Source organism: Artemia franciscana, chromosome 17 (genome assembly GCF_032884065.1).
Source record: "Artemia franciscana chromosome 17, ASM3288406v1, whole genome shotgun sequence".
NCBI lineage: Eukaryota > Metazoa > Arthropoda > Branchiopoda > Anostraca > Artemiidae > Artemia > Artemia franciscana.
Window position 1 is genome coordinate 26,755,239 of NC_088879.1, and position 14,871 is coordinate 26,770,109.

Sequence of the window (14,871 nt, forward strand, 5' to 3'; positions counted from 1 at the left end):
ACTAGGTGTTGGGGCGCCACCCCAACAGCTAGTCTCCTATATATATAAAAATAAGTTGTATGTATTTTTGTGTTGAGGGTTTAAATGTAAAAACTGGGAATTGTATAAATATTTCGAAATATTTTGACAATAGATTAATGTAATTTGAAAACCTTAAAAAAGATACTTAAAATCTTGAGGTTTATTATAAATTGTTGAGCTTTAGCAAGCTTGGCACGTGAAGATTTTTCTAACTGTCAGTGTTATAGAATGTTACCAAAAAGCAAAACCAGGCTTGCGGTTCAAAGAGAAAGGGCCATATTAGGAATGTGCAATTTATGTCAACGAAGGCGTGTCGAGGAACTACCAGAGCAACGCAAAACCAGACTTGCTGCTGAAAGAGAAAGTAAAAAAAGAAGGTGTGTCGAGGAATCAAGGAATCACAAGAGCAACGTGAAAATTATCGCATGGCATTCAGGTACAGCCCAGTCGATGATTATAGTAGATGTGTTCAAATCGGGACTATGTCTAAAATTTGTCCCTACTGCAAGGCCTTGAAATTTAATGGTGAAACAATGGGAATGTGTTGCGCCTCAGGGAAAGTTAAACTTCCTTTACTGGCTGCACCCTCAGAGCCATTAAAGACTTTGCTTACTGGAACTACGTCAGAATCTAAGCGTTTTTTATCAAACATCAGAAAATATAACTCATGTTTCCAAATGACGTCGTTTGGTGCCCAAATCGAAAATCAAGATCAATTTATGCCTACTTTCAAAGTAAAAGTGCAAATTTATCATAGAGCAGGGTCCCTTCTACCATTTTCAGGCGAGAATCATAAATTTTTACAATTGTACTTCATCAGTGATAGAAATTCTGAATTGAATGCAACATCTTTTCCACGAAAATAATAATTTAGTGCTTCTGTTCAAAACAGCCATCGATTTGATGCCTATTGATACGCATAAAATTGTTATTTCCGCTGACAAAACGCCTTCTGGCCAACATGTGCGTAGATACAATGCTCCAACTATCGACGAAGTGGCAATCGTTATGGTCGGTGATCAGTTTTTACCTCGAGATATTATTCTTCATAAGCGAAACGCTCAGTTGGTAAGAATTGCTGAAACTCATCGATGCTACGATGCCCTACAATATCCTATCATTTTCGGGGATGGAGCCGACGGCTATCACTTTAATATTAAATTGATGAATCCAGCCACTAACAGAGAAATGAATAAGAAATGCAGTGCAATGCATTATTATTCCTATAGACTAATGATTCGGCAGGATGAAGACAATTATATTTTAAAATGCCGTCAATTGTTTCACCAATACGTCGTCGATATGTATGCAAAAATTGAATCAGAACGTTTGCTATATATCCGTCTGAATCAGACCAAGCTCCGCTCTGAACAATACATTCGTTTGCGAGATGCAGTTGTAAATGACGGTAATACCACAAACGTTGGAAGATTAACGATTTTACCTTCGTCATATGCTGGCAGTCCCCGTCATATGCATGAATATGCTCAAGATGCTATTGCGTATGTTCGTCTCTATGGTCGTCCAGATTTATTTATTACATTTACATGTAATCAATCTTGGGACGAGATACAGCAGCTTTTACTTCAAGGACAATCGGCGGTTCATAGACCTGACATTACGGCCCGTGTCTTCTGGCGAAAGTTGAAATCACTGATAAACTACTTAGTAAATTTTGAAGTGTTTGGGTCAGTGCGATGCTGGATGTACTCAGTGGAATGGCAAAAACGAGGTTTGTCACACGCACATATACTAATCTGGCTACAGAAAATTACTTCTAACGAAATTGATGATGTGATTTCCACTGAAATACCCGATGAAAATGTCGATAAGGGGTTGTATGATATTGTTGTAAAAAATATGATACATGGACCTTGCAGTGCACTGAACGAAAATTCACCATGCATGGCCAAAGGAAGGTGCACAAAGCAATATCCTCGACTTTTAGTATCCAACACAATTACTGGCAATGATGGTTACCCACAATATAGAAGAAGATCTACTGAAGATGGCGGTAAAACAGCAATAATAAAGAAGCGTAACGGTACCACCATCGAAGTAGATAACCAGTGTGTTGTTCCATATTCCCCATTATTATCAAAAACATTTAATGCACACATAAACGTTGAATACTGTAACTCCGTAAAGGCAATCAAATACATATGTAAATACGTCAACAAAGGCAGTGACATGGCAGTCTTTGGCTTGCAGTCCGAAATCAAAGATATCGACGAAATCGTACAATATCAGGCTGGAAGATACATAAGCAGTAATGAAGCTGTTTGGCGAATTCTTTCATTTCCGATACATGAACGTAGTCCAGCTGTTGTTCACTTAGCGGTACATTTACAGAATGGTCAACGTTTCTATTTTTCGGAATCCAACGTGCAACAAAGAGCCCTGAATCCACCGGATACAAAGTTGACTGCTTTCTTTTCGCTATGCAAAAATGATTCTTTTGCAAAAAAACTGCAGTATACTGAAGTGCCTTCGTATTACACCTGGAATACTAAAAATAAAGTATTTGAACGTCGGAAACAGGGTAAGTCAGTCGACGGCCAACCTACCATCTTCAAAGATACCACGATAGGAAGACTACACCGCTCACCCCAATCAACATGAATGCTTTTTTCTACGCCTGCTTTTGGTGAATGTACCCGGTCCGACGTCCTTTGAGTATTTGAGAACTGTAAACGGTACTATGCATGACACTTACCGTAGTGCATGCCAAGCTCTGAATTTATTGGAGAATGACCAACACTGGGATAACTGTATCAATGACGTGTGCGAAACGTCAACTCCAAGTCAAATTCGTGCATTGTTTCGCATCATACTAACAACTTGCTCTCCATCAGCTCCTACAGAGTTATGGGAAACATATAACTCAAAAATGTCCGAAGATATACTCCATCGAAAACGGTTAGAGACGTCAGATATGACTTTTGATTTTACATCAGAAATTTATAACTACACTTTAGTTATTATAGAAGATTTGTGTGTATGTATGGCAGACAAACCTCTTCAGGATTTGGGAATGCCTTCACCTAATCGTACCGCTGCTGTTTCGACATGTTTAGAATTGCATCGTGAACAAAGTTACAGTACGAGTGATCTATTGTCGTATGTACAAAATAACATTTCCAAGTTAACGTCGGAACAAAAAGACATTTATGATACGATAATGCATTTTGTCGATAACAACGTTGGAGAAATTTTCTTTTTGGATGCGCCAGGAGGTACTGGTAAAACGTTTGTGATAAAACTGATTCTGGCATCAATTCGATCAAAAAATGATATAGCGTTGGCAATTGCGTCGTCCGGAATAGCCGCAACGTTGCTGCCTGGTGGAAGAACCGCTCATTCCGCTTTGAAATTGCCTCTGAATTTGCATTCTACAGAAACTCCCACGTGCAATATTTCCAAATCATCTGGGATGGGTAAAGTATTGCAGCATTGCTAACTTATTATTTGGGACGAGTGCACAATGGCACACAAAAAATCACTCGAGGCTCTGGATCAATGTTTGAAAGATTTGCGAGGGAATTCGAAACCCTTTGGCAGCACATTAATATTGCTTGCGGGAGATTTCTGGCAAACATTACCTATAATACCTAGATCAACCCCTGCAGACGAAATAAATGCTTGCCTGAAAAATTCTAATTTATGGGCACACGTAAAAACATTAAAATTAACTAAAAATATGCGTGTCCGATTGCAAAACGATGACTCTGATCAAACATTTTCAGATCAATTGCTGGCAATTGGAAACAGAAAGCTCTCAGTAGACTCAATTTTAGGACGTATACAACTACCTGCTGAATTCTGTAATTTAGTGACGTCCAAAAATGAATTGATTGAAAAAGTATTTCCGAATATTCTAAACAATTATAAAAATAATAAATGGCAAAGTGAAAGAGCGATTCTTGCACCCAAAAATATAGACGTCCACGAAATCAACAATATTGTTTTGACCAAGATTCGAGACCAAGCAGTCCTTTACAAGTCAGTCGACACAGTTTTGGAACCAAATGAGGCGGTTAATTATCCATCTGAATTTTTAAATTCCGTGGATCTTTCAGGGTTTCCACCACACGTGCTACAACTAAAAATAGGCGTACCAATAATACTGTTAAGAAATATCAACCCACCAAAGCTTTGCAATGGCACGCGACTTGCCGTAAAAAAATAATGGAAAACGTAATAGAGGCCACAATCTTGACAGGGCCTTTTGAGGGTGAGGCTGTTCTTATTCCTCGCATTCCCATGATTCCAAAGGATCTGCCTTTTCAATTTAAAAGATTGCAATTCCCAATTCGATTAGCATTTGCAATCACCATCAACAAAGCACAAGGTCAATCATTAGAAAAATGTGGTATAGATTTTAATACTGATTGTTTTTCCCATTGACAATTGTACGTTGCATGTTCGAGGGTCGGTAAACCTGACAATCTATTTATATGCAGCGACAATTGGACAGCGAAGAATGTTGTATATTCGCAAGTTTTACGCAGTTAATTTGTATTGTATCTATCTATCTATCTATCTATATAAAAACGAGTTGTGTGTATGCATGTTTGTTTGTTTATAAAAAGAGCGTTTGCATATGACGTCATTATTAGTACACAAGGCTTTGTATATGCACAGACAATGGGAAAGCCAAGAATGTTGTATATTCGCAAGTTTTACGTAGTTCAAAACACATATATAAATCTATCTATATTCATAGGTGGTACACAGGGACACAACTAAAATGGCGCGTAACTAATATGGCGCGTAACGACTTACGCGCGCGGGGGGGCTTGGGGGGCGCGAAGCGCCCACACCAACTAGGTGTTGGGGTGACGCGAAGCGCCACCCCAACAGCTAGTATTTACATAAAACAGCTGACTCCTGCTTATAGAAAATATCTGGCACCAGTTTCATCCAAGCAATGCAAGATTCAGCATGTTACCCTTCCTAAGAAATATCCTGAATTACCTTGATCATTTTATCTGTACTAAAGTACTATTACAAACGTCAAACGGTAATTCGGCCCAAGAAGTTTAGCCTGTTGTGGCCCACACAATACAATAAAAAAAAAATGTAAACGGACTTTTGTAAACGGAAAATTGAAACGGAATTGTAAACGCGAAATAACTATAAACGGTGGGCTAAATCACGTAATACATACAAAACAAAGATAAAAGGGAATATACAGTATAATACAGAAAGAATCGAAAGCAGGTAGTAACAATAATAGTAACGATAAACAGAAGCCAAGAAAGCAGAGAAAACAGGAAAGACAAAGTTGGTATTAGTTTTTTACAAGTTGGTGTTAGTTTAGTTTTAAAAATACACTAGCTATCATTTCAGTATAATTTTAAGCCGTATCAAAGGGTTTTTTCCCCCTAAATTTAAGAAGTTGGTTTACAGATCTTCAAAACCTTGTAAACTAGGCTTCAGCATAGTTATGAGGCTGAAATCAATTTCATTGTACCTTATTCGGTAGAATTATTTTTTTTTTTTGCGAGGTTTCACTTGTATAAAACAGATAGGTCATTATTGGTCAGTGCCCTCTGGAGGGAGAAAGGCTAAAGAGTTTCCATTCAATCAATTTGATTACGAAAATCTTAATTTTCATTGTTTTTTATGATTGTTGCCTTAAATCACACATGCCAGAAATAGAACAATGATTGATGGATCATGCTATACTTGGCTGGCAGCTCATCTACAAATGGCTATATCCACCTCACATACCTTCGTTGCATTAATATCCATTGTTCAATTGAAGGTTAATGTTTTGTCGAGGCTTACAAATTGTTCTAAGATAAAATTTGTTGGTTTTGTTTACTATGTAACTATTTGGTAAAAAAAGCCTGTATTTTGAAATTAGTTCTGAAACTGATTAAATCCTTCTTCATCAGAGCTGTTGCCGTTAGTCGTGGTTGCAAAATAAAATATGACCATGAATTAGTGTTTGAAATCTTTGATTAAGTCCTCTTTAACTTCACAAAGAAATTGTCCCTTGTCTTTCTCCAAATATTTTTACTGTTTACTTCTATTCAGATGTCAGTGGGATGCCAAAATCGTCTGCCATTTTCAACTTGTGTACTGAATGGCCTTTGGCTGAAGTAGCTTGCTGGTCTCCAGGGTAAATTTGAAACTTCTTAAATATGCCAAATAAAGACTATTCTATTGCAACTTTTCATTACTTAAAAAAATATATCAGTATTTTTTTTTTACCGTTTCTTCAAAGCAAAGATAACTCCCTCACTCTTGTCCCCATATATAGCTTGGTTCACTTGCTCTAAAATTGTGTCGACCCAATAATGGAATGTTGGTCAGAACTAGAATATGATCAGTAGTCAATCATTTGTTCTAAAAAAGAATTTAATTTTTCTAATTCTGGTGACTGCCTTATGTTTGAAAAGCCATTATAGAACATTTTTTATCGGTTTCTGGTGGTCAATACGATTTAATGAATTAAAATTTTAAAGAGGGTTTTTCTGGCCAGAAATCAATTAGGATTTTTTTAATGATAGGAGGTCTTTGACAATAATTTTTTTCTGAGCAGAATAAAAATGATGCTTATTATTATCACTAAAACTTCATATTGTTTGGTCTATTATTACCCATGCTATAATTAGCTTTCTGTGTTGTTTAGTAATTCAGAATATATATCAGATTCAGAATATATATGTTATCAGCACCGCCGGTGCGGACTGTAAAGTCTAATGCCGTATCCTTATATATGCTTTGAATAGTGAGTAATAGCAACTCACTATTGTATTTTTTTTTAGGGGTTATCTGCTGAATTTGTGAGCCATTCACCTGCTTTGCTGTTAGTACAAACATCAGATCGCAGAAATGAAACACTCTGTGCTGCTTATTACCCAAACTTGACGACCTTACCAGATGTTCCATCACAGGTAATATAGTTACAGCCTTATGAAGAAACGGTAACGCATTACGTTTACGGTGTACTTGTCACATGTCTCTATAGCCGTAATGTAGCCGCGACAGGCATAAAAGGCGTAATGTATTTCGTGAGGACAAGAGGAAAAATATTTTGCCTCTTTCTCCAGACACAAACATTTTAAGTTTTATTTCTCCCCACCCCTCCCCACACTACAGACTTGTGTCAAAAGTTTTAATGTGAACCAAAAACTGTGAAACAAATCAGGGTAGACTCTACTAAACTGCTTTTAAAGTTTGGCACATATCTTCTTGTGGTTGTTAAAACAAAATATCGCTTGAGGTTGTATAACTTACCCTTTGGACACACTTGTCATTCGTTCGATTACATCACACCATTGTTTTGGCTGGGAGTTACCGACATTAACAATTACATAAAGGAAGACAAAACTGATGCGAAATAAAAGCCAAGCACTTTAGCATGACTTTAATTCCAATTTAAGAACTCTTGGCACCACTAATTGTGCAATAATTGACTGCACATATTGCCAATTTAAAGTAAGCAATTTTAAATTAGTAAATTTGAATTCTAAATAATGTGCCAGTGAAATCAAAATGAAAGCATTTTTCGCCCCATGGCTCCATCCCCACACTCTACTCATGCCTAAAAACCAAGATTTTCTACGAGTTTTCTTTTGACTATTGTATAACTATTCACATTTTTTGTTCCTGAAATTTTCTCCTTTGTTGTCACACTGAGTCGCGAAAACAAATACGCGAAAACTTTTCCTCTTTACACAAGCTCGACAAAATTGCTGTAACATTCAATTTATCTTCATCTGATCGCTTGAGCGTCACAACTAGGGCTGCACCCAGGTTTTTTTGTGGTGCGTGGAGATGGGGGCTACAAAAAAAGTTAAAAACGCATCAAAATTTGTTCGTATTCATTTTCTTACGTTTTTACGACGTGGACGAACATTTTGGGGGAGGGTAAGACCCCTCCTCCTGGATACGACCTTGGTTATAACTATCAACATGGTGGTATAATATGTTCGATCAGGATACTGAACGAATATTAGATAGTTGGAATATGTAAAATTAAGTAATAAGTGTTATTTTGAAATCAGCAGAAAACAAGGATTATATTGATTTTTCATTAATCCACTAAAGGTATGAATAGAACAGAATAGGATAGCCTAATAGTTCTTCATAAAAAGTGTTTTTGGTATGTCAGTCAATTACTAATAATTAAAGTCTTTAACATTGAATAAGTATTTACAGCCTATACTCATGGCACTGTTTGTCTTTTGCTACAGTAATTAGAAAAAATTCAGTTTATAGAGCTTCACGATGGTATGCTTTTTTCGCTCATTTTGTCCTAATTTTTCTCGCATGCACCTTATTTTCAAACTTGGTGCCAGCTAAGTATAAAACAAAATAACTGCACAGGAAGATCTTTATAAAAAAATTGTGTAAGTTTTTACTTCTAGAGCTCCATGACGGCACTTTTTTCGCTCGTTTTATGCTGATTTTTCTCGCATGCTCATTATTTTCAAACTTAGTGCCCGCTAAGCATAAAACTAAATAACTACACATGAAGATCTTTGTCATAAAAATTGTGCAAGTTTTTGCTTCTAGAGCTCCATGACGGTACTTTTTGGCTCATTTTGTGCTAATTTGTTTTTCCCATGCTCTTTATTTTCAAATTTAGTGCCCACTAAGCATTAAACAAAATAACTGCACATGAAGATCTTTGTCATAAAAAAATGTTAAAGTTTTTTCTTCTAGAGCTCCGTGATGGTATTTTTTGGCTCATTATGTGCTGATTTTTCTTGCATGCTCCTTATTTTCAATTTTGGTGCCCGCTAAGTATAAAACTAAACAACTGCACATAAAGGTCTTTGTCATAAAAAATCGTATAACTTTCTGCTTGACCAATTTAAAGAAACAGATTTCATTTCCAGTGTCCTTGATACGTTAACTTTCTACGTGTCTAGCCAGAAATATTCTTAAAGCAAGCAGGCTATTTTGTTTTTGTAGATGTCACTGTCTGTAATTTACATAGAACTTGTTTGATTTACATTAAATAGGCTGATTAAACAAACATGTCACTAACGTACAAATAGTGCCTTTTTGGCAAAACTGGCTCTGCTCAGTGATTGCTTAGATCCATACACAGGAAAAGCTGTGAAATAGCTGATGGTGATTGCGATTTTAAGTAACGGATAATTGTGTTGCAGTAGCAACTCTTTGATATAGTTCTCTGTTGTTGCCTTTTTTATGATGCACATATCAATTTATTGCCAGAAATCGTAAGGTTCTAACCTCTGTGGTCTTTACAGAAATAATCTGACCTCTGTTTGAATTTATGAATATGAAATTATGTGTTAATTTCAAGACGTACAAGTCTTGCCTGGAACCAAAAAGGATCGTTTTGCTTGCTCTTGAAACAGGGTTTATATTGTGTGAACCCATTGGAGTTTTTTAGTCCATGACAGAGAAATTGCATTAAGTTGTTTCGCTAAGCCATGTTTGAAAACTTGTTGTTGTTGTTTTTTACCAATGTGCCTGCTTATGGGTGGAAAACTCAGTTCTAACGTTTATGCAAGTAACTCTTTCAAACTGATGTCTTTTTAAAACTCCCCAACGTATCGCATTTTTGTAATACAAACAGGAATTGAGTCAAATTTCATATTTTCAAACAAACTAATCCATTATTAGCTTAAATTGGCTTGAAATTCTATTATGGAACTCCATCCCTTCGGATGTCCCTCTTTTCTTTCTGCAAAGGCATTATTTCATTGGGTCTTTCCAGTTCAATAATTTTTGTCTCTCTTTTCAATTCTATCCTAATTTGTATGTCTCTTGTCTTCTTTTAAAATCATTTTCAGCTATATGTTAAATCTCCTTCTAAATCTTCTATCTGTTGAATATCCTATCTGTTAAATGTCCTTGTCTTGTTCCAGTGTTTGTTTTTTTGTATATATTTTATAAAAGTGTTTTATTCTTGTTCTCTGTGGTCCATTACAAGCAAAGCTTCTTGGGCCTAGTAACCGCTTTACTTTTGTAATAGTTTTTCTTTTAGTATTAATAAATTGATTGATTGATTAAATTATGGTATCTTTAGAAAACATCGAATTGATATAGTGAACTAGAGGATAAAAATTTTTTCACTCAATGTCTATTGAGCCTGTCTTCAGGGAAGATGTCATCATTTTTTTAAAAGAAATATTAATCTTTGGATATAAACTCATGCTGCCAATTGAACATAACTGATATTTTATTTAAGTTTATTAAGGCGTTTAAATTAGTTAAAAACGCAAGAAAATTTACTTTTTCCTTAAGATTCAATTTCGTATATAATTTTTTTTTTTTTTAATAGGTGTTCTACGAGCTTCTTGATCTGACGCCTTGGGATGGATGCTCACGTAACAGTACTGTGCCTGTCCAATTAGATCAGGGTGGCTTTGTTCCAATCCTAAATCGTGGAAACTGTACAGTCGAGGAAAGAGTCAACACACTCAAGGTATTTACAAAAAAAATAAGTCATTTACAGAGGCTGGGAATGTTTGTGTGAGCTCTGTTTTCGCGAATTAACTACTTAAGTAACCACTTAATAACTGTAGTCATATACAGAGGCTAGGAATGTTTGTGTGAGCTCTGTCTTCGGGAACTTATCACTTAATTAACCACTTAATAACTGTAGTCATATACAAAGGCTGGGAATGTTTGTGTGAGTTCTGTCTTGGCGAACTAATCACTTAATTAGCCACTTAATAACTGTAGTCATATACAGAGGCTGGGAATGTTTGTGTGAGCTCTGTTTTCGCGAATTAACTACTTAAGTAACCACTTAATAACTGTAGTCATATACAGAGGCTAGGAATGTTTGTGTGAGCTCTGTTTTCGCGAATTAAACACTTAATAACAGTAATCATGTTCAGAGGCTGGGAATGTTTGTGTAAGCTCCGTTTTTGCGAATTAACTACTTAATTAACCACTTAATAACAGTAGTCATGTACAGAGGCTGGGAATGTTTGTGTGAGCTCTGAGTTCGCAAATTAACAACTTAATAACAGTAGTCATGTAAAGAGGCTGGGAATGTTTGAGTGAGCTCTTTTTTCGCGAATTAACCACTTTATTAACAATTTAATAGCAGTAGTCACGTACAGAGGTTGGGAATGTTTGTCTAAGCTCTGTTTTCACGAATTAGTCACTTAATTAGTGAAATGGTTTGCTGCAACAACATAGTCTATAAGAAATCAAATATATTAATTGTTTATTTGCAATATATTTTTTTTCATTAGCCAAAATAAATAATTTTTTTTTCAGTTTCAAGAATTAACAGTAGTAAAAATCAAAGGCTTGCATATTGTGTGCAACCGATAGCTATAATGTTAGAGGACATATATTTGAACCCAAAATAGGGTTAGATTAAAAAAAATGGACTTCAAAAAGAAAAAATACCATCATTAAAGGTTAAAATTACCATTAATAATACAAAATTGTGCACCAAGTTAATGCAGCAAAACGGACAAGCAATAACACACATGCAAAACAAATTAGCGGACCATTCCAGCTATTAAAGAAAAACTAGTAGAGTACAATGCGAATCTCTCAGATTGCCATGACTCCTGGTTATGCAAATTACATATTTAATTAGTAAATATTATTAATAATTTAAAAAAAATTAGGGTATAAGAAATTAATGATTGAAATATATAAATAATTTCCTTTAATCAACAAAAACAAGTAAATATTCTTAATTAATGATAGTATTTGACTGTTGTATAAATCGGCAAGGAAAAATAAATTTGTATAAGAATCAACTTGTATACGAAGACTATGAAGCAAAAAGAACAAGCAAGAAAATGCATCATAAGAAAACAATATATCCATATAGATTCTTTCTATACGAAGATTCTATCTATCTATATCCATATAGAATCAACTTGTGTACGAAGACTATGAAGCAAAAAGAACAAGCAAGAACATGCATCATAAGAAAAAAAATATATCAATATAGAATCTATGTATACGAAGATTCTACCTATCTATATCCATATAGAATCAACTTGTATACTAATACTATGAAGCAAAAAGAACAAGCAAGAACATCCATCATAAGAAAAAAATATATCCATGTATATTTTATCCGGGATATATTTAGTTTACCAATAAATATATCAGGTATGATATTGTAGTATTTAAAGCTATTAAATCAATTAACGTATTGGTTTCTACCTTATAAGACTTTGTATTTAACCACTTGAAAATATGCTTTGACAATCAGTTAAAGAATAAGAAAATATAAACTGTAAAACAAGTGAAGATAGGCAACCGTAAATGTAAAACAAAGGTAGGAAACAAAAGTTTAAACTAAACAAGACAAACTAGACCAGGTGACTTTTAAAATATGGAAAGTTGACTTTTAAAAGACTCGTTTTTTGCATCATTTTAAAAAATAATCTTACAAAAAATACCTTTGAGCTACTTTCTGACTGTGCCATCTTTTAGGGGAAAAATAATTTTATTTCTCTTTTCTTCTATTTTATTTGTTTTTCTTGATTTTATACCTACTTACAAGTAAATACCGTGAACAGTAAATAAAAACGTGACGAAAAAAAAACAACAAAAACACGATAACTGGAAAACAGATAAAGAATTCCAAATCTAGAAAAATCAGAATGAAAAATCATTCTTTACTCAATAATTAAACTGCAATAACTGATCATGACGAGTTAAATGGGCTTTGTGAAAAAAAGTGGAGAAATTAAAAAAAATGGAGGCACAACATACGTCTCCTCTACTCAAAGGTTTCTAACCTAACTGTTGTAGAAGGAGGGGGTTTGGGACTTTACTTTCTTTGGAAAGTATTCGCATGGCTCTTTTTTGTAGATTCAACTTTATCTGATTCTACCCTTGAGCTGCCTGGGTGCCACACTAGACAAGCATATTTGGGATATGGGCTGGACAAGGGAAATATAAACCCTTTAAGAATGGGGAGGGGGTTGCCAAGTTTATTGAAAGAATTAGGCGGCAGATAGATGCATTATATTCATAGATAATACTTTAAGTAATTTAAGGGTGGGCACGGGAATATCAGAAGGGATATAATTAAGAAAATGGGGTGCGGATTTACATAAACATATTGACATAATCAGGGACTTAGAGGGGTTATCGTGGACGTATGGAGTATTGGAATTTAGTATATTTGAGGTTTGTGCGAGGGAAGTGCAACTTAAAAAAAGTGCCAAAATAGGCAAATTATATGGAAAATATTAGAAAGTACATTAAAAATAAAAACGATTCCCAGAAGGGCTAGTGAACCTGAATCTCTCTCTTCCTTTTGTGGTTTTTCCTGGAGGAAAGTATAGCAGATAATGTTTCTTAACCAGGAAATACTAGAATTTTACCCTCCTCATCCACAGCCAAACTGGAGGACTCTTCTGGAGGCAAAACATAAGAAAAAAGTAGTGACTAGGACCCTTGCAGTCCAGGGGCGTAATTTTTAATAGGGCAGTTGGGCAGCTGCTCCTCCCAGACCTCAGTTTGCTCCCCCCCCCCAGCAGCAACCCCAGGTTGCCCCCACAGCTGAAATTTAGTTTCTTCCAAAATCTTGTCAAAACTAGGATAAAACTGCATAATTAAATCATCAACAGAAACAGATCAGTTTCTAGTAGTGGCAGTGATTGTCTGTACTAGCGCCTCTAGTGACAGTGACTCAAGCAGATACTTTGCACAAGCAGATACTTTCTGTAGCATGGATGTCCCACTTTAAAGTAGAAGAAATTTTGACGCCAAGTGATTTAAGGGCGGGCACGGCTATTTCAGAAGGGATATGATTAAGAAAATGGGGTAGGGATTTATATAAGCACATTGACAGAATCAGGGACTTAGGGGAGTTATCGTGGACGTATATAGTATTGGGATTTGGGAGATTTGAGGTTTGTGCGGGAGAAGTGCAACTTCAAAAAAGTGCCAGAATAGGCAAATTATATGGAAAATATTAGAAAGTATATTAAAAATAAAAACGATTCCCAGAAAGATGCGTAATTTTTAATGGGGCAATTGGGCAGCTGCTCCTCCCAGACCCCGGTTTGTGCCCAGAGCTGAAATCTAGCTCTTTCCAAAATCTTGTCAAAACTAAGATAAACCTGCATAATTCTATCATCAACAGAAACAGATCAGTTTCTTCGTTCATATTTACCTGTATAGTACTATAAGTTACCTTTGTATAGTAATATAAAGTTCCATTAAAGTACTTTTAAAGTACTAAATAGTACCCTTATAATACCAAACGGCTTATTTTTTTAGTTTTTAGTGTCATTTTCACTTGATTTGAGAGAATTTGCTCCAACTTTGCCCTCCTCCTGGATTGTGACAAAATTACGCCCCAGGTGCAGTTGCTGTGCCTCTGTTCTGAATGACTCTGGATAGTCAGTTTTAGTCATTTATTCTGAGTGGAAGAGGGACTAAAGTCATTTTTCTTGCACATCTCGTTGCGCCTGACCCCCCGGAACTGGCTTTAATGTTGGATTACGTTATTGTTGCGCTGTGGTGGTTTCTTTTGTCTTCCTGCCTTTAGTTTTTCGTTTTTTTGTTTAATCCTCTTTTGTCTGAAAATTTGTTTTGTTAATTAGCGTTTTTTTCAATGCCAATTATGTGTTAGTTTGTCCGACTCGTAAAAATGTAGCAAAAATGAATATAAACCAATGTCTAATGCGTTTTTAAAAGTCTTTTTAGTACCCCCTTCTTTATAAATTCTTTTGTAATCCTCTTTCCCTCGTCCCCCCCCCTCCCTGAAAAAATCCTGAATACGTCGTTGAAGGCAACCCGAAATTCCTTATATCACTATTGTATTATTGAGGTGTTATGGATTTCTTTTCATATTTTAAGTATATTTCTCGGAAATACAGTTATTCTAGCCATATGCTGCTCAACTCAACAATGAGT

The 14,871-nt window shown here is 35.4% G+C and overlaps 1 protein-coding gene across 2 annotated transcripts in view; it reads left to right on the plus strand.

Moving 5' to 3' along the window:
* The window catches only part of LOC136038078 (signal peptide peptidase-like 2B), a 132,452-nt gene that overhangs the window by 44,892 nt on the left and 72,689 nt on the right, over nt 1-14,871 (plus strand). For both annotated transcript variants that reach the window (XM_065721075.1, XM_065721076.1), the window contains exons 2-3: nt 6,801-6,929; nt 10,298-10,441. In XM_065721075.1, coding sequence (XP_065577147.1) covers nt 6,801-6,929; nt 10,298-10,441 — 273 coding nt within the window. The remainder of the gene's footprint in view (nt 1-6,800; nt 6,930-10,297; nt 10,442-14,871) is intronic.